Source organism: Ylistrum balloti, unplaced genomic scaffold, assembly GCF_031769215.1.
Source record: "Ylistrum balloti isolate Yb309-2 unplaced genomic scaffold, AGI_CSIRO_Ybal_v1 Utg369618, whole genome shotgun sequence".
Taxonomy (NCBI): Eukaryota; Metazoa; Mollusca; class Bivalvia; order Pectinida; family Pectinidae; genus Ylistrum; species Ylistrum balloti.
Genome location: NW_026781890.1, coordinates 633,481 through 660,388, shown reverse-complemented (window position 1 = coordinate 660,388; position 26,908 = coordinate 633,481). Strand labels below are relative to the sequence as shown.

Sequence of the window (26,908 nt, the reverse complement as noted above, 5' to 3'; positions counted from 1 at the left end):
TAATCTTACCTATAAGGTGAGGAGATTACTACACTCTCCACGAGATAATCTTACCTATAAGGTGAGGAGATGATACACTCTCTACGAGATAATCTTACCTATAAGGTGAGGAGATTACTACAATCTCTATGAGATAATCTTACCTATAAGGTGAGGAGATTACTACACTCTCCACGAGATAATCTTACCTATAAGTAGAGGAGATTACTACACTCTCTATGAGATAATCTTACCTATAAGGTGAGGAGATGATACACTCTCTACGAGATAATCTTACCTATGAGATGAGGCGATGCACACACAGTACCGTCTTTCATGCTGTATACTTTAACGTCACATGTATCCGATATTTTTACCTCAATTGGTCCTCCAGTAACGTAATCTATTTGCCAATCACCTGCATTAAGACCAAATTAGCGTTTTAAAACAAGCTTATATGTATGGGAAAGTTGCTCGATCCTATTAGTTACCTAATTAGTAAAGCAAGCACAACAAATAACACAAGCGCAGAATAAAACGGAAAAATCCATTGTATTAGTCATAATTTTTTGGCATGGAAGTCCCAATTATACTTTGGAAGTCCTTGTAATACATTGCGCCAATGGCGGATAGCAACATGGCGGGTATAGCAACAAATGGTCTCGCTCATCTAGACGCTTGATCACTTCGTAATTATTGAAGTTGTGTGTGATGAGTCTGGCTGATATAGACTAGTGTGTAGTATCTTACTCATCGTACCTGACGAGATTGTCCGAAAGGATAAGCTAAGAACAAAAGCATCAGGAAGTGGTCAGGAACACAATAAATGAAGTGTTTAGGGAAAGAAGAGCTCCTTCAACTTTCTGATCAAAAAACCTGTTTATCATTTGCTGAGACCTAAATAACACACATGACTCTCTTACAATAGAAGAACTGATAATACAACGCGCACTCCACATGGCTTTGTCATTTTGCCTAATATATTTTCATATTTCATTTCTCAGTGTTATAGTGATATGGTCCTGACAGATTTAATTGCAAGGTAGCAGACACCATTGATAAGACAGTAACCAAGCATTAATCAGTCTGAACAAATGTCCTTCATTCATTAACACAACCATAACTCCAGCAATATGAAGATACAGTTACCCGTATGACGTAATATCCATGACGACAGGACCACTCACATGAGTAACCACTGAAACGTTTAAGCTGCACAAAAGGGTACTCTTATAACGTCATCACTTTGAGGATACAGTAACTTACATGCGATCCTCACAGTCTTTGTAAATCCACCCTCGTCTTCTGTAATTTCTGTTTCAAACACGGCACGTCTGTGCATCCCATCACTTCCTTCTCCGATGACGAAGTCGGCTTCTGTCCACCGATGGAGACAAATATTTGTTATTTGGAGTTTGTCTATAATATATTATCCTCAAAACTTCTGTTAAAGTGCTTATCACATAGGAAAGTAGTAATGAAAAGAAAGCGTCACAAAGTTTATTCAAACACCAAATAAACCTCTTCATCAAACTAGATCGAAATACAAGAACCTACCCCGGATTTCTGCGGAGTTGAAGCTGACCTTCACTCTGTGGATACCTTCATACAGTGGAGTGTATTTTGCTTCGAACACATTAGTATCTGTACGGGAGATGTAACAGGGCACGTCACCACGTTTATTTGCGATCTGGACCTCCACTTCTCCCGATCCAGCTTTCCGACAATCCACTGCAAATATCGTAATGATTTAACACGTTCTGACTAATATCAACAATGTAAATAGAGGCTCACTCGGACAGAAAAATCCTTATAGTTAAATACACGAGGGGGAACAACTCTCACAAGAGAAAGAGGTGTTTGAGATGAGGAATCGATTGTCACGTAAAATTAAAAAAAGCAATGAAAAATAACGCACATAACGACCAAGCGTATATCCAAACCAACAGTCAAGCGTAACAGGAACCCGAACAGATATTCCAGAGATTCACTCACTGGAGCATCAACAAGACCGAACGAGTCTAAAAATTAAAACGAAAATACATTTCTCTGCTCAAAAAATGGCATCAAACAAGTGTGTGATGAGGCGTATTTAACTACTGGACATCAGCACAATTACCTTTAAATGTTTGTGGTCTACCAACAATGCCCTGCTTTATACCAGTGACCTTGACCTGCGAGGGGTCAGTGACATCCATTGGACACGAGTTAACCATCATGTCGTTGATAAATATCTTTAGGTGCCATTTACCTGCGAATTAAACGATATAGAAGATTGCGAGAGTTACTCAAACAAAATTTAATTTAAAACAAAAACAAAAACAAAGGAAATGTTTGGACAAAGACATCCTTAACCAACCGCCTGAAAGGGTTGTTTTCCTTGTCGACCATTTTGGAATTTCCCCTGTCAATGATATTGGAATGATCTGTAAGTGTAGAATTATTTATCTGAGAATCGTACATGACGTACATCAGTGCAAGTACGTTCCACACTAGGGATTTATCTGGTAAAGGTGACAATGCTGTCATGAAAATGTCACTCTAATCTTCTACCGGTTTACTTATAAGAATTTATATTCCAGTTTATATGAAACATAAAAGTAATTTCAATGCTCGCCTACCAATTTCATCGGCAGAGAAGTGGGCGTTGTAGTATCCGTCTCCAGTCATCTTGATGACACGCCCTGTTGGTGAAGTCGCCTCCACGCGGACTTCGTCCTTACTGACTATATCGTGGTTCTACAACAAGTTTAAAGTGTATGTAAACTGACACAGTTCTGGCAAAGAATTTATCTAGACAGAAAGCGTGCTAGAAATGTTCTTTCTTGAAATATTAATGAAATAACGAAAACGTACGACTACTTAAAGAAAGTTAAGATCTGCTTGATACACTGTTGAATTTAAAGACAGAGGAATGAGGATCTTTTACACTTAAACGTATATAATGCTTCAATAGAACATACTTTCTCTGTGATGATTACTCCAACTGAAAACGTCTCTATCGTGACACCATTGTCAGCTAGAACTTCACGTTTTGTAGCTGCACGAATTGATGGTCTCCGGACAAAGTTGAAGGTCTTCTCGGGTTTGTCCCCTGCGGTGGCGTTCATTAAACTGTAAATTCTGTTCTCATCGCTTTTAGTTATCTGATGTGGTCGAGAAGGCACTACGCTGTAAAAAGGACAAAACTAGCTGAAATGCATGTTTGTAAACTTCATGATCTCGTCAGTCATATTAAGTTATCACTATGTTTATATATCAATGTTTCCTACATGTCTATAAACATAGGTCATTGTTCGAAAATCAAATAATGATTCAAATCAACAAAATTCATCATGAATTCATTCACTTTTCCTTTGGCATATTTACAAGGTCCTAAATCATAATTTAATATGTGATTTCCTAGTATATAGTAATATTTGTAAATAGTTATGGTTCTATTCATAATTTGCAATAAGTGAAAGTCCTTTTCCAGGTAGTGATAATTTAGGTCCTGTAAATTATTTGTGACTTTGAAGGGATATAGGTCCCAAAATCTAGTTATCGGGCAGATTATTAGTCCCACTATTAGCTTATTATTGTGTTATCATTGCTACAGAATTAACTGCTACTATTGGGCTCGTAAAGTCTTGAACCCATTACAATTTCAAAGATGCCATATAATGGGTTCTTTGTCCGGGTAATCATGTGGAATCATGTGGATCATGTTAGTATGTCACTATCCGATATAACTGCTGGTATGTCATATACTAGTTACTATGAACTCACCGGTAAGAAGGGTCTGGGTCACGTTGTCTGTGGTGCCGGACCGTGACTGTCTGCTTGGGGTTGGCATATAGAGCCTTGACAGGTTGAGGGTCTATGGTATATACTTTGTGTTCGGGTTCTGGGTTGATAGTGTATGTACGGATAACCGGCTCCATGTCACGTGAGTAAACGACCTTGGTCGGAGTCTCCTTGTCGACTACACGCTTAGAATTGCGTTTTTCAGAGGGCAAAGGCGGAAGTGGTATGGGGTACATTTGTCGTAAAGAGGGGCGTTTCTCAAGAACGACAATCTATAAACAACAGTAACAGGGATTTCATTATAAAACATATAGCTCTGTGGATTATGACATTGAATATGACTTTATATAGAAAGTAAAAACTAGATGAAAGCAACCACTCAAATACTTAAATAATTCAGTAATTAATGAGCAAATTACAAACAAATCGAGAAAATGTCAAGATCCACTAACTTTTTACCAACAATACCATCACATGGCTTGTCAATAACAGAACAACTATATGTTGTATGTTAAAGGCGAAATTTCACACCAGTCTGTGTATTCGAAATACAAGAATTCTTGGTGTTTATGGATAATTACGAATTACAGAGATTATCAAACTATGAACATAGGCTAGGTTAAGAGGATGAAAACCCGATCAGACCTCGTATACAATTTTAAGAAAACAACGAAAAATGCTGACTAACTCTTAACCAACGAGACTCCAATGAGGTGAAATATATCACCCACCTGTTGTCTCAGTTTAACGGCGTCACCAAAAAGTTTGTCAGCGACAGGGTTCAGGTACAGAAACCGTGCAGCGTAGGCCATGATACCGAGGTGTTCTGTCTCTTCCTCTGCCATATCGGCAGCCGGCACCACTGGTTCCACATTTAGACTTTTACCGCCGTTAATACCTGCAAGTTAATGAATACATTTTACAACATTCTACAAGGCATGTGTACCATCCCAACAATCACTGTTTTGTGTGATTTCCACAAACGCAGTGTAAAATTTTACATCTAGGCCAGAGGCACACAGAAGATGCGATATGAGTCGCCATCACATATTACTATATCTTTTTTCTTTTTTCAATTTGCATATTTTTGACAAAACACATCCATATATACACCATGTGTTACATCATCCACTTATCACTATACACCAATCTGGGATTATTTTTCTCTTCAGCAATCACATACATCAATGGTAATTTCAACATGTCGGCCAACTTGCAATTTTGCTACTGAGAAGGGTTAATAATACATGTGATTGTAGGAGACTTAAACAGATTGTGTTTGTAAGGAGTTACCTATATTGTAATATATACGTGCGATACATGTAACTTAACACATTGAGAACGGCAGCGACCTTGCGACACTGAAGATATCTCCATATTCACATCAACTAAAAATGCACAAAGACTCATATAAAAGAAAACAAAACGTTTTAACAATATTTGTAACCACTCACTGTAGAATGTTCAGAATATTGAACGCTCCACAGTAAATGGTTGAACAACATGACAAAGAACTGCATGTCGGCAAATTCATTCCTGGGATAATAACTATTTGGCTAGTTTTTTACCTTGTTGTAACAGATCTATATTAGAGGCAGTTCCCTCCGGCCAGCTAGGAATGTTGGCTCCTAGATTTGTGACGAGTTCACAGAGAACACGACCGTCATTCCAATCCGTCTGTAAACAAACACTTAGTATGTCGGTTTATAATGCATACTACTCATTGTATTGAAGACTATCTATCGATATATCTATAAATGTCCTTGTGACTAATAAAAGTAATCAAAAGTACCTAAACATCCACCGCTTATCAAAAACATGTCAACACTTACATAGAAATCACTCGTCAGGGTATAATACCTCATTAATGTACGATCTACAGCGGGTAATATAATAGATGTGTTTGATAAATACTGGGTGGTGTTACCGTGAGTAATACACAGAAAGTGCCGCTGAAACACAAACAATCATTGTAAATCGTCACACATGCAACTTAACCTAAATATGAATGAATGTAGTTAACCCAAAAACGAAATAAAATCACGTTATTTTGACCTTTTTTCATGACAACCCTAAGCAATTTCATCGCTGCATCTGTCCCCATGTACAGGTAAAAAGCTATCTGCCTGTAATTCTACTACCCAGACCTTACTTAGTTGTTTCAGTAGGAATACCAAATCTCTATTACAAAATCAGCTTGCTGGCTAACCGTAATATATGGGTAACAGAGTATTAGGTAATCTGTTTAGTTTTTGTTTAAACACTCTGTATCGTTAACTGGGAGAAACCATACGAGTGTAATAACAAACATATTTAATATGAATCATACAATAACCTGTGTACGTGTTGTCAGGCAGATAAACCTTCAGTAAATAGGAGGGGCATCGAAAACAACGATTTCCCTTAAACTGACTTCATTTTCGAATGCATTCACGAATCCTGTTTTGATGTTTCCCTTTAATGAATAATAAAAAATATGAAACCAGCAGACAGTAAACGATTGTATACAGAAATATAAAAATCTATGTGAAGCTAAACGTCACACATTCTTTATATAATCTAGCCAGACAGTGAAGTAATATCGTTAAACAGGCACGCATTTTAGAACACTACAAGTAGAAGGTGTGACCAATACAGAAAGGACAGACTGTATGTATCACAATGTGGTTGTACATCTCCTGATGTCATTTATTGAATATGTATTTTGGATAAGTAAATGTAATACAAACACGACCGAAGAACCAGTCTCACGACTCAATCTTCTGATCACTTACCCAACCTGTTTGGAAAAGTTCACAATTTTGTATGTCTACAATTACCTTAATAAAAGAGCATTATTTACATTTTAGTATTTGATCAGAGAACAGATAAAGCCGTCAAATCTTTACACTTCTTATTCAATTGAACTCATGTTCGTCACAACTCTTCATCGCATCGAAATAAAAAAACTACTGGTATTTATAACACAGAATAAATATTCTTTGAGTATATAAGTGGTATATATAATTGTATATTTGAGTTTAACATTAATTCTAACCACAGTTCAAGTTTTCATCAATCTGGGTTCATTTTGTATTGATATACAATGTACCTAATGCTTGCATTATCCCCGATATAACTAGATATTTAATTATGTCAAAATTACACAAGGTGCCCTGATTGATACTGTGTTGTTATGCCACCTTACGCTCTGTTGCTTTTGATTCATATTTGCGAGCAAAATTCCTCATATACATCATGATCATTATCGCCACACCAAGCCATGTTTAAATGCAAACTACGCCCCCGTATAAATGACAATACTGACTTCTCATCATGCAACTGTGAATATTTAAATAACACTCACATGTCTTCATAAAACTGTGCATATGTTAACATGACAACACTCGCATATCTTCATGAAACTGTACATGTTTCAATAACACTTACATATCTTCATAAAACTGTGCATGTTTCAATAACACTCACATATCTTCATGAAACTGTGCATATTTAAATAACACTCACATATCTTCATGAAATTGTACATATGTTAACATGACAACACTCTCGTTTCTTCATGAAACTGTGCATATTTAAATAACACTCACGTATCTTCATGAAACTGTACATATGTTAACATGACAACACTCACGTGTCTTCATGAAATTGTACATGTTTAAATAACACTCACGTATCTTCATGAATCTGTACATATGTTAACATGACAACACTCTCGTTTCTTCATGAAAATGTACATATTTAAATAACACTCACATATCTTCATGAAACTGTATATATGTTAACATGAAAACACTCTCGTTTCTTCATGAAAGTGTACACGTTTCCATGACAACACTCTCGTTTCTTCATGAAACTTTACTCATGTTTACATGACAACACTCTCGTTTCTTCATGAAACTGTAAACGTTTCCATGACAACATTCTCGTTTCTTCATGAAACTGTACATCTGTGTTCATGACAACACTCTCGTTTCTTCATGAAACTGTACACGTTTCCATGACAACACTCTCGTTTCTTCATGAAACTGCACACGTTTCCATGACAACACTCTCGTTTCTTCATGAAACTGTACACGTTTCCATGACAACACTCTCGTTTCTTCATGAAACTGTACACGTTTACATGACAACATTCTCGTTTCTTCATGAAACTGTACACGTTTCCATGACAACACTCTCGTTTCTTTATGAAACTGTAAACGTTTCCATGACAGCATTCTCGTTTCTTCATGAAACTGTACATCTGTTTTCATGACAACACTCTCGTTTCTTCATGAAACTGTACACGTTTACATGACAACACTCTCGTTTCTTCATGAAACTTTACACGTTTACATGACAACACTCTCGTTTCTTCATGAAACTGTACTCATGTTTACATGAAAACACTCGTTTCTTCATGAAACTAACACTCTCGTTTCTTCATGAAACTGTACACGTTTCCATGACAACACTCTCGTTTCTTCATGAAACTTTACTCATGTTTACATGACAACACTCGTTTCTTCATGAAACTGTACTCGTGAGTATTGTCTTCATGAAAATGTACACATACTTATTATAGTATTTAGATAACCGTATTCACATGCCTTCAAGAAGTTGTACGTATGTTTAAATAGTAGTATTCATGAATTCATGAGCACATTTGTAAAAGTCAATACTTATATGTGTTCAGTAAAATGTTAACGTGTTGAAAAGTCAATGTTTTACGTTACTTTAGTAAACTAACTGGATTTAAAGATACGTGTATGCAACACTGTTTTCAGTCATACAAACTACCAGGGTTTGACATTTAATGATGCCAGTAAAAATGACACAATTTGGATGGCAATGCCACTCATATGATCTAAGCAATTTTGACAACAAACCAGTGTCATTCATATCTACCATAAATGCATTAACCATACAATTCAATATCCACGTTTACTTTTCCTAAATGAATCGTGTCTTGACGCACTATTCTCTGTTATTACTTCAAACACGAACAAATCATTAGCTTAGATAAAAGTTCCATCGTGTTTCAAGACGGCTTTTGTTAGACCACTGAGAAACGATAAGTTGAAGAACTATCGTCCGGTATCAAATCTACCGTCACTGGGGACAATGGAGAGATTTTTCATACATTATTTTCATGATTTTCTCTATAATGTATTCGACGTCGTTGATCATGGCATATCTTTCAGTCGTCATGGTTACTTGTTGTCATCACCAAAACCTACAGTATGATCTTAAGACATCACCAAAACATACAGTATGATCTTATGTCATCACCAACACATAAAGTATTATCTTATGTCATCACCAACACACACAGTATTATCTTAAGTCATCACCAAAACATAAAGTATGATCTTATGTCATCACCAACACATACAGTATGATCTTATGTCATCACCAACACATACAGTATGATCTTAAGTCATCACCAAAACATACAGTATGATCTTAAGTCATCACCAAAACATACAGTATGATCTTAAGTCATCACCAAAACATACAGTATGATCTTATGTTATCACCAAAACATAAAGTATGATCTTATGTCATCACCAAAACATACAGTATGATCTTAAGTCATCACCAAAACATACAATATTATCTTGTGTCATCACCAACACATACAGTATGATCTTATGTCATCACCAAAACCTACAGTATGATCTTAAGTCATCACCAACACATACAGTATGATCTTAAGTCATCACCAAAACATACAGTATGATCTTATGTCATCACCAATACATACAGTATGATCTTAAGTCATCACCAAAACATAAAGTATGATCTTATGTCATCACCAATACATACAGTATGATCTTATGTCATCACCAAAACATACAGTATGATCTTAAGTCATCACCAAAACATACAATATTTTCTTGTGTCATCACCAACACATACAGTATGATCTTAAGTCATCACCAAAACATACAGTATGATCTTATGTTATCACCAAAACATAAAGTATGATCTTATGTCATCACCAAAACATACAGTATGATCTTAAGTCATCACCAAAACATACAATATTTTCTTGTGTCATCACCAACACATACAGTATGATCTTATGTCATCACCAAAACATACAGTATGATCTTGCCGCCGATTACACAAACGTACATAGATATCGGAACACAATACAGTTTGGACACACTATCCCAATAAGTACTCCAGTATGCTTAAGCTTTAACCAGTTTTGACCATTTCGATAATTCACATAACATGGAGAAACAGATTAAAACAATTACAAAATCCTGCTATTATCATCACAGAGACATCAGAGACTTGTTACCTGTACATAGTACTTCCTGTAGGGATCACGGGCATTAATCACTGTATATCTGACATACTACATTGTCGAAAGAACACATTAAAACAGGCCACAGTTCAAAGTCTTGTTGTACACAAACATGATATAGAATGGAACAGCTTCTCAGTATTTGTATGAACTTAGCATCCTTTGTCAGCCAACATGATCATTGCAAGTGGACACAGAATACTCGCTATGTGTGCCAATTTCCGTTCTGTGACTTGTGGATACCGATGTTTTGGAAGAGGTAGCTGTCGCTTCGTGAAAAAAGCTTACTTTCAGGAAGACGAAATGTTATGCTAAATTTCGGAAAGGATATTAATACTCACCTGTTTTCTTCTTCATTTTAAACTGCCTTGAAGACGTCCTGTGCGTTAGTCACTTATATACCCGCCAATATCAATGACCAGTGTGATGATTACATATATTTACATTTGTATAGGCCTTAGTTGTATGCATATAATTATATGTGTAACACTAGAAGGATTTTTATTTATAAAATGTAAGGCTCAATGAATTGATTTAGCATGTTAGATAGTGCGCTAGAAACATGATGTTAACTAGCATCATAATGTACTGACAATCAACATATCACTGTTGTATTGAATAGTGCGCTAGTAAAATCATGTAAACTATCTTCAAAATATAATGACAATCAACATCTCTCTGTCGCATGACAGGTTTTGTAACGGTAGAATGTTATTGACGAGGTGCACGGGATTATATGACGTCATGATATGAAAATTAATTCGACCTTCACATTACCCGATAGGTTCACTTAAGCTTACTTACGGTGAAATTAAAAACAGTTGTGTTGCGGACCAGTGGCTGCAGCCTCTGTAAACATGCGTTGTATCCAGGGGCCCCGACCTTCATAAAGTATGACAAGTATGTTATAGCCGACATTTCATCAAGCTCATAACTCGCCATGTATTCTGGACGGAGAATTAGAGGTATTCCGAACTGTTGTCTAGCAAGCTTAGTTGCTTGCCTGCAATTATTTTCCCTGAAATCGCAAAGTTAAACTTAAAAGGTTAAAGATTAATGAAAAACGAAAAAATCAAACAAACCAAAACAAAACATGAAAGCTCTTGATACCCATTTATTGTAACCCCGAGTTCAGAACTTTTGCAATAAGTATATGGCGTAGAATAGGCCTGTTATTATTAAGCGTCACAAGGGGTTCATCTTCCCAAATAAACGGAACTCAAACGACAGAGCTTAGTCCATGACGAATTATACTCAATTTCTTTCCCTTTCTTTCGTCTTTCCATCCCTTTATAAACACCCTCTCTACCAAACATCCCCGCTACCCGATCTTCCTCATCTTGTCCCCCTCCCCATATTCCTTTATCTCTTTCATTTGAACTTTCCCCGTATGTAAAACAGTCACCACGTGCACGCCTCTTCATGTAACAATTAGATATTCACGAGCCCCGTTATAGCGGTCAAAATGCTAGGGAGGTTATATAACTATTTGTTCTTGTATTGAATTGAAGAGTAATATGCCTGATGTGATGAGACCTCGTCGCCTCGGTGTATATATCTACTGAATTAAAATATGCGGACAGAATAATGTTCATTGTGAAAGAAACCGCTTAGCATATTCTGCCTGTCGCCATTTTGTAAATATTAACATTACGGTGTCTATAAACTGTCCACATATCGACAGAAGGATACTAAGTTTACCTATCTAGATGTGGGTGACTTTATTTACGAACCATAGTCAGACCCCAGGTTTGTGTAAAGCTATTTAACGAATTAAAGATACTTGAAGGTACAGGTCTTCACATTGTGTTTAAATATGTATTAGACCAGTTGTGATATAGCTTAAGGGGGAAACGCCAATTTTGAAATTTAAATAACATAGGTTTAATTTCAAAACGTTTATCTGGCTACTGGGCTTTTAATTACTAGATATTATGGATGATTCGGATCAAAGATCATGGAATAAGAATCGAGGAACAATGCACTGCTGTTTTCTAGCGTTCATCATCATCTACCATTACAATATTTACCCAGATATATATGTTAACAGCCTTGTTTATAATCAATATGTTCAAAATTCCTTGTAATAACCGACAACATTACACAGAGCACGACTTAATGATAAAACTATATACAAATGTCCCGGTAATATACAGATCACGACTTAATGATAAAACTATATACAAATGTCCCGGTAATATACAGATCACGACTTAATGATAAAACTATATACAAATGTCCCGGTAATATACAGATCACGAGTTAATGATAAAACTATATACAAATGTCCCGGTAATATACAGATCACGACTTAATGATAAAACTATATACAAATGTCCCGGTAATATACAGAGCACGACTTAATGATAAAACTATATACAAATGTCCCGGTAATATACAGATCACGACTTAATGATAAAACTATATACAAATGTCCCGGTGATATACAGATCACGAGTTAATGATAAAACTATATACAAATGTCCCGGTAATATACAGATCACGACTTAATGATAAAACTATATACAAATGTCCCGGTAATATACAGAGCACGACTTACTGATAAAACTATATACAAATGTCCCGGTAATATACAGAGCACGACTTAATGATAAAACTATATACAAATGTCCCGGTAATATACAGAGCACGACTTACTGATAAAACTATATACAAATGTCCCGGTAATATACAGAGCACGACTTAATGATAAAACTATATACAAATGTCCCGGTAATATACAGAGCACGACTTACTGATAAAACTATATACAAATGTCCCGGTAATATACAGAGCACGAGTTAATGATAAAACTATATACAAATGTCCCGGTAATATACAGAGCACGACTTAATGATATAACTATATACAAATGTCCCGGTAATATACAGATCACGACTTAATGATAAAACTATATACAAATGTCCCGGTAATATACAGAGCACGACTTAATGATAAAACTATATACAAATGTCCCGGTAATATACAGAGCACGACTTAATGATAAAACTATATACAAATGTCCCGGTAATATACAGATCACGACTTAATGATAAAACTATATACAAATGTCCCGGTGATATACAGATCACGAGTTAATGATAAAACTATATACAAATGTCCCGGTAATATACAGATCACGACTTAATGATAAAACTATATACAAATGTCCCGGTAATATACAGAGCACGACTTACTGATAAAACTATATACAAATGTCCCGGTAATATACAGAGCACGACTTAATGATAAAACTATATACAAATGTCCCGGTAATATACAGAGCACGACTTACTGATAAAACTATATACAAATGTCCCGGTAATATACAGAGCACGACTTAATGATAAAACTATATACAAATGTCCCGGTAATATACAGAGCACGACTTACTGATAAAACTATATACAAATGTCCCGGTAATATACAGATCACGAGTTAATGATAAAACTATATACAAATGTCCCGGTAATATACAGAGCACGACTTACTGATAAAACTATATACAAATGTCCCGGTAATATACAGATCACGAGTTAATGATAAAACTATATACAAATGTCCCGGTAATATACAGAGCACGACTTAATGATATAACTATATACAAATGTCCCGGTAATATACAGATCACGAGTTAATGATAAAACTATATACAAATGTCCCGGTAATATACAGAGCACGACTTAATGATAAAACTATATACAAATGTCCCGGTAATATACAGATCACGAGTTAATGATAAAACTATATACAAATGTCCCGGTAATATACAGATCACGAGTTAATGATAAAACTATATACAAATGTCCCGGTAATATACAGAGCACGACTTAATGATAAAACTATATACAAATGTCCCGGTAATATACAGAGCACGACTTAATGATAAAACTATATACAAATGTCCCGGTAATATACAGAGCACGACTTAATGATAAAACTATATACAAATGTCCCGGTAATATACAGATCACGACTTAATGATAAAACTATATACAAATGTCCCGGTAATATACAAATCACGACTTAATGATAAAACTATATACAAATGTCCCGGTAATATACAGATCACGACTTAATGATAAAACTATATACAAATGTCCCGGTAATATACAGAGCACGACTTAATGATAAAACTATATACAAATGTCCCGGTAATATACAGATCACGACTTAATGATAAAACTATATACAAATGTCCCGGTAATATACAGATCACGACTTAATGATAAAACTATATACAAATGTTCCTGTTTTCTTACATCATGAGTAAATGATAATATCTCCATTACACAGGTAACAAACAACGGAAAAAACGTTTGCGTGTGACCATGACAAATTACATTCCGGTTTTAAGCTCTCACTTTTAACGTTGTGTTTTATGATATTGATGCTATAACCAAGCTCTGGTTTCCTTTCTTCAACTGTGTACTCAAAATTCTGTTATTTTTTGTTGTGCGGTAAATGTTCTACAATAATTGTGTTTTATAATCCTTGATATAGTAACACCTGTACATTACAGTGTACGCTGCAGCTATTCTACCGTTCTGTTATCAAATATTCAAATATGATAGAGATTGAGCAATGTTTAACCGCAGTGTTATCTACTCTATATGTGACACGTTGTTCTACTACTAATGCGTGGTACCGAAGAAATTACTGGGTCGGTTTCGGTTGGGTGAAATTCCTTACATAAACACTACCAACATTCCCGGGGCGGGGTTTCCAGTCCGGTTAATCACACAAATACTACCATTACATGCTTGAACGAACAGCGCGAATATTTCTTTATCGCTACGGTGTCGTCCAAATGGCATCCCGGTTTATTTTCTGAAAAGAATTTCGCGAGGACAGATTCCTGATGGGCAGTGGTGTCAATTTCATGTCAAGTTTTAAAGTCGCTGTTCCTCCCACTCCTCACTGTGTAATTATCTATCAACACCGTCATTGTCATAGCGGTCAGTTTTACAATAATAGTGGACACAGTGGTCAGATTTATGATGAATTTGTATACCCATAATGCCATTTAAGAGATGCTGGTTTTAGTGGATGTTCGGGGTGAGATATCAGTTATGATTGATGTGTTGGCCAGTGCTTGCTCGCTGTACATGCTACCTTCACTGCCTCCCTCGTTATCAGAATTAAATAAACCTTCTTAGAGTCACACATTCTTATCTCAACCTACGCAATATAAACCACGAGAATTCAAAACCTAGCCCATATTTCTTACGAGAAACTTTAGTAAGATTTAATATCCTTTGATTCACGGGAAACATATATAACTAATGTAATTCACACTCCGAGAAAAACGAAACGAGAAGCCATTAAAATCATATGTATATTACTACTTCCACGTAAAATCGGCTATATTTTTTACACTGCATTATTTATAATTTCAGTCTCCCGTCTCCCATTGCTCACATCCGGGTCTTACCTGTCCGACTTGTCACATGATCTCCATGTGGGATATAATCCAGGTACGCAGAAGTCCAAAAGGGCACTAAAACAGAAGAAAGGCAATCTTTATATGGTGACATATTATACCAGTCTACGCCAAAAAAGGGTATAAGCAAACAACACTTCATTTACATACACACAAAATTATTGAAAAAATGGTTAGTTTATCTAGCAAGGAATTACACAGTCAACTTATATTTTTCACAGACAAAATATTTTCGTTACACATGTGAGGACATCTGACCAAAGAATCGTTGCGTAATTACACTGATTTCTTGTGATTTATTGAAGTGAACTGACAATGATTTCTAAATTACGCAAAGAAAACAAATGAACTTCTTAGGGTCATTTGTGCCAGAAAGATTATATGCAGTGCATTAGGGAAGACGACATCCAAGGCATGCAACTCACAAGAGGGCGCTTCCATCCATCCAGTCGGAAGTAAAATTTGTAATATTACATTCCGGAAGAACTGCTTGTAACCATGCCAACATCCAGTTCCGGTGCTGAATGTTGGACAAGCCGATTTGATACCGACTAACAAGCTGCCATATCAGAGCAAGAATAAGCTTGGTGTTACCCTCTAGAATCTCCTTACTATCTACAAACAAAACGCATTACAGAATAATAAACAAATCACATCACATTATAATACACAAAACACATCACATTATAATACACAAAACACATCACATTATAATACACAAAACACATCACATTATAATACACAAAACACGTCACATTATAATAAACAAAACACATCACATTATAATACACAAAACACATCACATTATAATAAACAAAACACATCACATTATAATACACAAAACACATCACATTATAATACACAAAACACGTCACATTATAATACACAAAACACATCACATTATAATAAACAAAACACATCACATTATAATACACAAAACACATCACATTATAATACACAAAACACGTCACATTATAATACACAAAACACATCACATTATAATAAACAAAACACATCACATTATAATACACAAAACACGTCACATTATAATAAACAAAACACATCACATTATAATACACAAAACACATCACATTATAGTAAACAAAACACATCACATTATAATACACAAAACACATCACATTATAATACACAAAACACGTCACATTATAATACACAAAACACATCACATTATAATAAACAAAACACATCACATTATAATACACAAAACACATCACATTATAATACACAAAACACGTCACATTATAATACACAAAACACATCACATTATAATACACAAAACACATCACATTATAATACACAAAACACGTCATGTGATAAGTTTGAGTTTCCCTCTAGAATCTCCTTCTACAAGCAAAACACATCACATTATAATACACAAAACACGTCATGTGATAAGTTTGAGTTACCCTCTAGAATCTCCTTCTACAAGCAAAACACATCACATTATAATACACAAAACACATCACATTATAATACACAAAACACGTCACATTATAATACACAAAACACATCACATTATAATACACAAAACACATCACATTATAATAAACAAAACACATCACATTATAATAAACAAAACACATCACATTATAATAAACAAAACACATCACATTATAATACACAAAACACATCACATTATAATAAACAAAACACATCACATTATAATACACAAAACACATCACATTATAATACACAAAACACGTCACATTATAATACACAAAACACATCACATTATAATAAACAAAACACATCACATTATAATAAACAAAACACATCACATTATAATACACAAAACACATCACATTATAATAAACAAAACACATCACATTATAATAAACAAAACACATCACATTATAATACACAAAACACATCACATTATAATAAACAAAACACATCACATTATAATACACAAAACACATCACATTATAATACACAAAACACGTCACATTATAATACACAAAACACATCACATTATAATACACAAAACACGTCACATTATAATACACAAAACACATCACATTATAATAAACAAAACACATCACATTATAATACACAAAACACGTCACATTATAATACACAAAACACATCACATTATAATAAACAAAACACATCACATTATAATACACAAAACACATCACATTATAATAAACAAAACACATCACATTATAATAAACAAAACACATCACATTATAATACACAAAATACATCACATTATAATACACAAAACACGTCATGTGATAAGTTTGAGTTTCCCTCTAGAATCTCCTTCTACAAGCAAAACATGTCACAGAATAATAAAGAAAATATGTCATTTAACAAGTATGTGTAACCACAAAAATCGCCTTACTATTTATGAAAACAGATTTTAATAGAGTTTGTGATACGTGAGTGTATTTACGCCGGGTTTGTGCTATATTGCACTGTCGTTGATGGTATATGTAGGTGTTGATCTATCTACAACAAACCACTACATGTTAACAAGGCTACTTAAAGAAACGAAAGTTATACATACAATGTACATGTACTGACGTGATAACGAGAATAACAGTACTGGTTATTGATAAATGTATAAAAACAATTAAGTAAATAATATCTTCTGACAATCTAGGGTTCGGTAGAGTAGCGTAAAACAATGAATTGAACTGTATCAAACAGCTGTTTAGTCCTTCTAGGACTCGTCAGTGATGCTACATCATACAACCGTTTAGTCCTTCTAGGACTCGTCAGTGATGATAAATCATACAACTGTTTAGTCCTCCTAGGACTCGTCAGTGATGCTACATCATACAGCTGTTTAGTCCTTCTAGGACTCGTCAGTGATGCTACATCATACAGCTGTTTTGTCCTCCTAGGACTCGTCAGTGATGCTACATCATACAACTGTTTTGTCCTCCTAGGACTCGTCAGTGATGCTACATCATACAGTTGTTTTGTCCTTCTAGGACTCGTCGGTGATGCTACATCATACAGTTGTTTTGTCCTTCTAAGACTCGTCAGTGATGCTACATCATACAGCTGTTTTGTCCTCCTAGAACCCGTCAGTGATGCTACATCATACAGCTGTTTTGTCCTCCTAGGACTCGTCAGTGATACTACATCATACAGTTGTTTTGTCCTTCTAGGACTCGTCAGTGATGCTACATCATACAGCTGTTTAGTCCTTCTAGGACTCGTCAGTGATGCTACATCATACAGCTGTTTTGTCCTCATAGAGTTGTTTAGTCCTTTTAGGACTCGTCAGTGATGCTACATCATACAACTGTTTTGTCCTTCTAGGACTCGTCAGTGATGCTACATCATACAGTTGTTTTGTCCTTCTAGGACTCGTCAGTGATGCTACATCATACAGCTGTTTAGTCCTTCTAGGACTCGTCAGTGATGCTACATCATACAGCTGTTTTGTCCTCCTAGGACTCGTCAGTGATGCTACACCATACAACTGTTTTGTCCTCCTAGGACTCGTCAGTGATGCTACATCATACAACTGTTTTGTCCTCCTAGGACTCGTCAGTGATGCTACATCATACAGCTGTTTTGCCCTCCTAGATTCGTCAGTGATGCTACATCATACAGTTGTTTTGTCCTCCTAGGACTCGTCAGTAATGCTACATCATACAACTGTTTTGTCTTCCAAGGACTCATCAGTGATGCTACATCATACAGCTGTTTTGTCCTCTTAGATTCGTCAGTGATGCTACATCATACAGTTGTTTTGTCCTCCTAGGACTCGTCAGTAATGCTACATCATACAACTGTTTTGTCTTCCAAGGACTCATCAGTGATGCTACATCATACAGCTGTTTTGTCCTCTTAGGACTCGTCAGTGATGCTACATCATACAGCTGTTTTGCCCTCCTAGATTCGTCAGTGATGCTACATCATACAGTTGTTTTGTCCTCCTAGGACTCGTCAGTAATGCTACATCATACAACTGTTTTGTCTTCCAAGGACTCATCAGTGATGCTACATCATACAGCTGTTTTGTCCTCTTAGATTCGTCAGTGATGCTACATCATACAACTGTTTTGTCCTCCTAGGACTCGTCAGTGATGCTACATCATACAACTGTTTTGTCCTCCTAGGACTCGTCAGTGATGCTACATCATACAGCTGTTTTGCCCTCCTAGATTCGTCAGTGATGCTACATCATACAGTTGTTTTGTCCTCCTAGGACTCGTCAGTAATGCTACATCATACAACTGTTTTGTCTTCCAAGGACTCATCAGTGATGCTACATCATACAGCTGTTTTGTCCTCTTAGATTCGTCAGTGATGCTACATCATACAGTTGTTTTGTCCTTCTAGGACTCGTCAGTGATGCTACATCATACAGTTGTTTTGTCCTTCTAGGACTCGTCAGTGATGCTACATCATACAGTTGTTTTGTCCTTCTAGGACTCGTAAGTGATGCTACATCATACAATAAAGTATATACTGACGAGATATCTACAATAAAGTACATACGGAAGAGATATCTACAATAAAGTACATACTGACGAGATATCTACAATAAAGTACATACTGGCGAGATATCTACAATAAAGTACACACTGACGAGATATCTACAATAAAGTACATACTGACGATATATCTACAATAAAGTACATACTGACGAGATATCTACAATAAAGTACATTCTTACGAGATATCTACAATAAAGTACATACTGACGAGATATCTACAATAAAGTATATACTGACGAGATATCTACAATAAAGTACATACGGAAGAGATATCTACAATAAAGTACATACTGACGAGATATCTACAATAAAGTACATACTGGCGAGATATCTACAATAAAGTACACACTGACGAGATATCTACAATAAAGTACATACTGACGATATATCTACAATAAAGTACATTCTTACGAGATATCTACAATAAAGTACATTCTTACGAGATATCTACAATAAAGTACATACTGACGAGATATCTACAATAAAGTATACACTGACGAGATATCTACAATAAAGTACACACTGACGAGATATCTACAATAAAGTACATACTGACGTGATATCTACAATAAAGTACATACTGACGTGATATCTACAATAAAGTACATACTGACGAGATATCTACAATAAAGTACATACTGACAAGATATCTACAATAAAGTACATACTGACGTGATATCTACAATAAAGTACATACTGACGAGATATCTACAATAAAGTACATACTGACGTGATATCTACAATAAAGTACATACTGACGAGATATCTACAATAAAGTATACACTGACGAGATATCTACAATAAAGTACACACTGACGAGATATCTACAATAAAGTACATACTGACTGACTACATAGTAGTATGGATTCTCTACGTATTGTATCTACACTAAGATGGGTCTCAGCTCTATTTATGTATCTATTGTGTGATATAAGAATAGGAACGGGATTAAACTTCTACATGCTGAGATACACAACTGTGATTCTGTTCTACCCATTCAAGAAATTACCTTGTACGCGTGTTGTCTTGTTAACATAGCGGTCCTTGTTACCTACAACAATCCAGACAGCGATGTCTTGGCAGTGAGTGAATCATCACAAATAAAAACAAAAACACGTTCAAATCCCGAAAACCCCACCCACAGTAAGAGTGAAAAAGACGAATAATTTTTTTTTCTTTTATAAATAAAAAAACAAATGCTTTTTAATCTCACTCGTTATAAATCCATGTATGTCTAAATCCAATGCATACATTCTATCAGCGTCGATATCACCTTCTTTCAACGTTGGATAATACAATACCATCCCAGCTTTTCACACTTTTGATTAAAATTAAAATTCCACCTACCACGGTCAACACCATCAAAGCCTCCGTTAGCCATTGTTTGCACCATCAAGCTTCCCTCTCATATAGTGAACACCATCCATAACCCCTTCAGACATGGTTAACACCATCCAAACCCCCTTCAGAATGGTTAACACCATCCAAACCCCCTTCAGACATGGTTAACACCATCCATAACCCCTTCAGACATGGTTAACACCATCCATAACCCCTTCAGACATGGTTAACACCATCCAAACCCCCTTCAGAATGGTTAACACCATCCAAGCCCCCTTCCGCCATGGTTAACAACCAAGCTTCCCTCTCATATGGTTAATACCATCCAAACCTCCTTCAGTTACGGTTAACACCATCCAAGCCTCCTTCAGTTATGGTTAACACCATCCAAACCTCCCTCAGTCATTTCCAACACCATCGAAGCCTCCCTCAGTTATGGTCAACACCACCCAAGCCTCCCTCAGTCATTTCCAACACCATCCAAGCCCCTTAAGACATGGTCAACACCACCCAAGCCTCCCTCAGTCATTTCCAACACCACCCAAGCCTCCCTCAGTCATTTCTAACACCACTCAAGCCTCCCTCAGTCATTTCTAACACTATCCAAACCCCCTCCAGACATGGTTAACATCATCAAAGCCCCTTAAGACATAGTCAACACCACCCAAGCCTCCCTCAGTCATTTTCAACACCATTGAAGCCTCCCTCAGTTATGGTCAACACCACCCAAGCCTCCCTCAGTCATTTATAACACCATCCAAACCTCTGTAAGCCTTAGTTAACACAATACCACTCCGTCTTCCATCTCCCATCTCCCGATTAACATACTACAATAATACATTCAGCCCTAAGTTAGTTAACATTTTTTAAAAGAAAAGTACTAAGGAAATTCCGACAGTCCTGGCCGACATTACACCACTGTTCTAGAACACATGAAGACAAGTAATCCAAGGACAAACCCGACAGTACACTGTTAACTATCATTGATTGATCATTAAGATTGTGAAATCTAAGCAAGCGTGACTTGTAGGTTATATATGACAAGTGCTACATCTGAAAATCAAACAGGTAGTGTGGCCGCAAGGGACAGTAGGGTGACACAATAACACCTTATTATCGTCTTAACACTTTACTTAAACAGCGGAATACACACGTATTCACATGGTTTATATATGTGAATAAATACGGAAAAACAGATATGCTTACCGTATCCAAATTAATCAGACCTATTTATATAAAACAAAAATAAAGCAAATCAGTCAACTTAGTTTACAGTATCTTTTTGTAGGGATACAGATAAATACTTTCTTGGAACCCGAGTCTCCGGGGTGATAACTGAAGTCTGCATGATCCAGTCAGTTGAGTTATATTTGATATTTATGAAAAAAAAAAAACTAACTTGTAACTTCTTGTATTCAACTGACTGGACACAAACACAAAGGACAAAACACCTGTCTTTTGATTTCTTGTATTCAATTGACCGGGCACAAAACACCTGTCTTTTCATTTCTTGTATTCAATTGACCGGGCACAAAACACCTGTCTTTTCATTTCTTGTATTCAATTAACCGGGCACAAAGCACCTGTCTTTTGATTTCTTGTGTCTTTTGATTTCTTGTATTCAATTGACCGGGCACAAAACACTTGTCTTTTCATTTCTTGTATTCAATTGACCGGGCACAAAGCACCTGTCTTTTCATTTCTTGTATTCAATTGACCGGGCACAAAACACCTGTCTTTTGATTTCTTGTGTCTTTTGATTTCTTGTATTCAATTGACCGGGCACAAAACACCTGTCTTTTGATTTCTTGTATTCAATTGACCGGACACAAACACTCATCTTTTGATTTCTCGTATTTAAAACGTTATATATACATGTATATGTCTTATGATTTCTAGTACGCGATAGACAGGACACCAGAACTGTTTTTCATATACAAAAAAATGTACACAAACATCAGTTTTATAGTTTCTAGTCCTGTTATATGGACACAAACACAATGATAGGCACTAAATACCTGTGTCGTGTTTTTTTAATTTATTGACTGTACAGAATACTCGTCTTACTGTTATCATATTGCACCAGTTGTTGTTTAGTTCTAGTCTTCATATACAACACTTCCATGTGTGTACAAAGTGGCTGGGATCCGGTTCGTGTACAATTTAAATCATTGAAGTATAAACTTTAATTAATTCAACTTTTATAAAAAGTACTTGGAGTTTGGATGATATAAATATCATATATTATGTTTATGATTTATATGTGTCTGTAATTAAAATATGAATGTATGATGTAATCACTTCCACGCAAACGCATATCACTTACAAAACATGATGTGTATATTACAAGTAATCTGCATACATTATCAGTCAGGCGTGGCGCATATATTTTACAGATGAGTTAACACCAAGCACCTATGATTTACCACCTAACTTAAGGTATAAATGAGAGAAATATTTGATTCTCAAAACACTTAAAGAAAAGCAGACTTTTGTTGTAAGATTATCTTCATATATTGATCTCTATCTAACCCCTCCAGGGAGTAAAACATAGCTTGTGAAGACTCTTCGGAATCATGTAAACAATGAAAGCAGATGTTTAATTAAACGAAATACAGGGAAATATGAAAAATGTGTGCAATTTTCTGTGATTAATTATAATATTTAATGGTATCGAAGGCTGTTTGTGATAACGTTGAAGGTAGTCAAACTGTATAGTAATCGTGAAAAAGTTGAACCAGTTGTTTGGGAACGATATCAATATGATGTGAACAACTGGTTCGTATGACGCCTACACAGCATCCCTTACATTAAGGAACATACAACATGTAAATAAGATGCGAAGGGTCACATTATATGCGACCTGGACACAAACTGTGAAGGTACGTGATCTTTTTATCTGTGAGTAAATAGGCTGAAGTCATACTTTATCTGTGAACAAATCTGAAGGCTCACAACGTAATTTGTCTCTGGAAAGCTTGCAAACGTTCAAGACATGATTTAGCTGTGAGCAAGCTTTAAAGGGCTTAGATGTAATCCATCAGTGAACAGTTAAGAGACACACATTGTTTACTTAAGATTTAAAATTGTAATTGTGAGCGAGGACAAGATAACTTAGATGTGAACACAGTACTAGTGGTATTATTCATATGTTATGAGAACAAGTGTATAATAACAAAAACAATAGCTCTTCTCACCTTTGGGTGAAAAGCCCTATTAACACTCGACTGACACTTACCTATGTTGATGATGCGCACGTTATCAGCGGCGATGCCATCCAGGGCTACAGTGATATTTTGTAGTTTCTCGTACTGATTAGTCGGCTTTGAGACGGTGCCTGGAAGTTTCTGTCTCTTAAGAGCCTCTATTAGGGTTACAAGTTTAACACCATCCGCGAAATCGGTCCTGAGATCTCGAACTTCAGAACCTTTAGACTTAAGCTGTTCATTTACCCAGTTAGTAAACGTATCCTTCTGGATCTGCATCCACTGGACATTGTTCGTAGGGATGAGTGGACCATGGGTCCCGTTCATCAATGACATGTTTCTTCCAAAATCAAATTTTCAAATTCAATAATCAAAGATCAATGTAAAAACAATGGTTGACTCACTGATCGGTCAGTTTACACGTCATAGCTTTAAACACATCTTCTGCCTGCTTTTGAATTAAAAATTCCAAATGATATGAGCACTAAGCCGAGTTTAAGACCTCCGCCCGTCAGAGGTTACCTGTATAGATACACAGTCTATAGGACTGCACGGTTGACGAGTTTAACGATATGGAAACACCTTTACTACAAAACACACGAGTGTGTGATCAGTGAGCGAAATTTATCTGATGTTGTAACTCCAATGGTTTACTTTTGTCCTGCTGTACCGATCGGTCCAGTACAACCGAGAATGGCACAGACAATGACAGTGACCGATAATCCAATGATATACCGCGCCAAGCGTTTCCTTAGGTAGATAGGCGGTGAGAAAAATCCATAATGTTTATTTTAGTGCTATAAAAACTTCATTTACTTCCATGGCCAAGTAAATCTTTAAATAACCTGTAAAATTGCCAGCCGACACAGCTAACATGAAATTAACACTCTGGTGCATTTGGTCCCCGATTTCACACCGATATCAGTGTGCTCTGCCACGCTTTTTAATTAATACTATCATCCTTGTTGGGAAAATTAAATCAAGTTAAACTATGCGTTCCTTTCCTCGAAATTTTCACATGTCTATTTTTACACAGCTGGCTATATGAAGTTGTTTACATGTAACTCTGGAATGCAGTGATCGGGTACATAAAACATCAATGGCTTTTAACATCTACTATATACATGATATCATATTTAATTTCACAGCAGGCGATTTGCCTCCTCAAGACAAATTTTACGATTGTAAATCTAAATGAATTAGCTATTTTATTACATTGTGTCACTAAACTACCCTAAGATGCTTTAATCGTATATATTTCTAATCAATTTCTGCCCTTTCGAAATTCTGTCCTCGATATAATTTGATAGTCTAAGTTCGCGAAAATTGAATGCTTACACAAAGTCGACATAGCCAGGAACATATAAAGTCGACATAACCAGGAACATATAAAGTCGACATAGCCAGGAACATATAAAGTCGACATAACCAGGAACATATAAAGTCGACATAGCCAGGAACATATAAAGTCGACATAGCCAGGAACATATAAAGTCGACATAGCCAGGAACATATAAAGTCGACATAACCAGGAACATATAAAGTCGACATAGCCAGGAACATATAAAGTCGACATAACCAGGAACATATAAAGTCGACATAACCAGGAACATATAAAGTCGACATAGCCAGGAACATATAAAGTCGACATAGCAAGGAACATATAAAGTCGACATAACCAGGAACATTAAAGTATACATAGCAAGGAACATATAAAGTCGACATAACCAGGAACATTAAAGTATACATAGCAAGGAACATATAAAGTCGACATAACCAGGAACATATAAAGTCGACATAACCAGAAACATATAAAGTCGACATAGCAAGGAACATATAAAGTCGACATAACCAGGAACATTAAAGTATACATAGCAAGGAACATATAAAGCCGACATAATCAGGAACATATAAAGTCGATATAACCAGAAACGTATAGAGTCGACATAACCAGGAACATATAAATTCGACATAACCAGAAACGTATAGATTCGACATAACCAGAAACATATAAAGTCGACATTGCCAGGAACATCTAGTGCAATAGAAAGATTACTGAATAATATTGATATATTATAGCTAACTATCTGAAAATTTTTTGATGACTTTCATCAATAAAGTGGATAAAAGAAGATCAAAAACCGTTGAGGATTTCAAGAAACTTACCTGACTATCAGAGTCTCTAAGACAAGATCTGAGAGCCGTGATCATGTACTTGTTGATGCCTGTTCCTGGACACCGTTACCGAATTGTTAGAGACATAAGGTTCTTTTCCAGTCCATGTCTTTATACTTTTCCCATGGTATAGTCCACTAGTCATAAAAACAGTAAAAAATAGTTATATGATGATATGTAGATCCGCGTAGAT

The 26,908-nt window shown here is 35.8% G+C and overlaps 1 protein-coding gene across 1 annotated transcript in view; it reads right to left on the bottom strand.

The window, feature by feature from the left end:
- Positions 1-24,876, bottom strand: part of LOC132549087 (filamin-A-like) — a 39,132-nt gene extending 14,256 nt beyond the window's left edge. Inside the window, exons 1-13 of the mRNA XM_060213005.1 lie at positions 24,573-24,876; positions 15,935-16,124; positions 15,501-15,566; positions 10,871-11,084; positions 5,334-5,442; positions 4,497-4,663; positions 3,748-4,037; positions 2,943-3,150; positions 2,601-2,718; positions 2,099-2,230; positions 1,537-1,710; positions 1,246-1,356; positions 278-397 (exon numbers count right to left, since the gene is read on the bottom strand). Coding sequence (XP_060068988.1) covers positions 278-397; positions 1,246-1,356; positions 1,537-1,710; positions 2,099-2,230; positions 2,601-2,718; positions 2,943-3,150; positions 3,748-4,037; positions 4,497-4,663; positions 5,334-5,442; positions 10,871-11,084; positions 15,501-15,566; positions 15,935-16,124; positions 24,573-24,876 — 2,203 coding nt within the window. The remainder of the gene's footprint in view (positions 1-277; positions 398-1,245; positions 1,357-1,536; positions 1,711-2,098; positions 2,231-2,600; positions 2,719-2,942; positions 3,151-3,747; positions 4,038-4,496; positions 4,664-5,333; positions 5,443-10,870; positions 11,085-15,500; positions 15,567-15,934; positions 16,125-24,572) is intronic.
- Between the last annotated feature and the right edge of the window lie 2,032 nt (positions 24,877-26,908).